The following is a 1,119-nucleotide window of genomic DNA, read 5'->3' as shown; positions in this document are numbered from 1 at the left end:
TTCATTGTCTCAAGCTCTTCAAAGGAAAGATGAAGACATCTTGGAAGCTATTGATTTGATAGGAACAACCAAAGGTCAATTACAAATGTTGAGGGAAAATGGGTTTGATCAAGTTTTGGAGAAATGCTACTCTTTTTGTGATAAACATAAGATTGTGAAGTTGGATATGGCTGAAGCTTATGTTAATGCAAGAAATTCAAGGAAAAAGGTGAACATTACCAATCAACATTATTATAACTATGATATATTCAACACTGTTTTGGATATGCAAATCCGAGAGTGTGGTGATCGTTTTGGTGAGATAAGTACCGACTTGCTTCAAAATATGGCGGCTTTGAATCCACGCAATTCATTTTCTCAATTTAACAAATCAAGCCTATTGAAGTTGAGTCAGATGTATCCCCGAGATTTTGAAGACAAGGAAAGGATCATTCTTGAGCATGAACTTGATATCTACTATCATTCTGTTTATAATGATGTCAGATTTGCCAACTTAAACGGTATTGCCGACCTCGCCAGATTAATGGTGGCAACAAGAAAGCATCTTTCTCATCATTTAGTCTACCGGTTATTGAAACTGACACTGGTTTTGCCTGTTGCAACTGCTACGGTTGAAAGATGTTTTTCGGCGATGAAGCTTGTCAAGACAGATTTACGTAACCGAATTGGTGATGATTTTTTGAATTCTGCCCTCATTTGCACCATAGAAAAGGAAGTCCTTAGTAATGGTAAAGACGAAGATATCATCGATCGTTTCCAAAAGATGAAGACACGCCGAGGACAAATTTAGGAGTTGTTTCTCAACATACTTTTTGTAATTATTTTTTGGTATATATTGACCGTTTCCAAAAGATGAAAATGCGTCGGGTACAAGTTTAAGAGTTGTTTATCGGTACCATAAAAACCATATTTTTTGTAATTATTTTTAGATGTATATTATATTATATTAATTATATGGTGCCACCGTATGGAAAATTTTCTGGGTATTGATGGCCTCCGATGTTTCACCATAGCCTCCATCAATGACGCTTGCCAACTCCTTGGAACTCATTTTGGTTAACAAATCAACGATATATATCACTAGCATATATCTTTTCATTAAATACAAATCACTCTGTT

At 35.4% G+C, this 1,119-nt stretch overlaps 1 protein-coding gene across 1 annotated transcript; it reads left to right on the top strand.

Moving 5' to 3' along the window:
* Positions 1–85: 85 nt before the first annotated feature.
* On the top strand, positions 86–790 carry LOC112499836. Its single transcript, XM_025103113.1, has one exon. The coding sequence runs from the start codon at positions 86–88 to the stop codon at positions 788–790; it is 705 nt and encodes a 234-aa protein (XP_024958881.1).
* Positions 791–1,119: the final 329 nt, after the last annotated feature.

This window comes from Cynara cardunculus (assembly GCF_001531365.2).
Source record: "Cynara cardunculus var. scolymus isolate 2C chromosome LG 17, CcrdV1, whole genome shotgun sequence".
NCBI lineage: Eukaryota > Viridiplantae > Streptophyta > Magnoliopsida > Asterales > Asteraceae > Cynara > Cynara cardunculus.
Note: the sequence above shows the minus strand (reverse complement) of the source record. Positions and strands in the feature narration are given on the sequence as shown.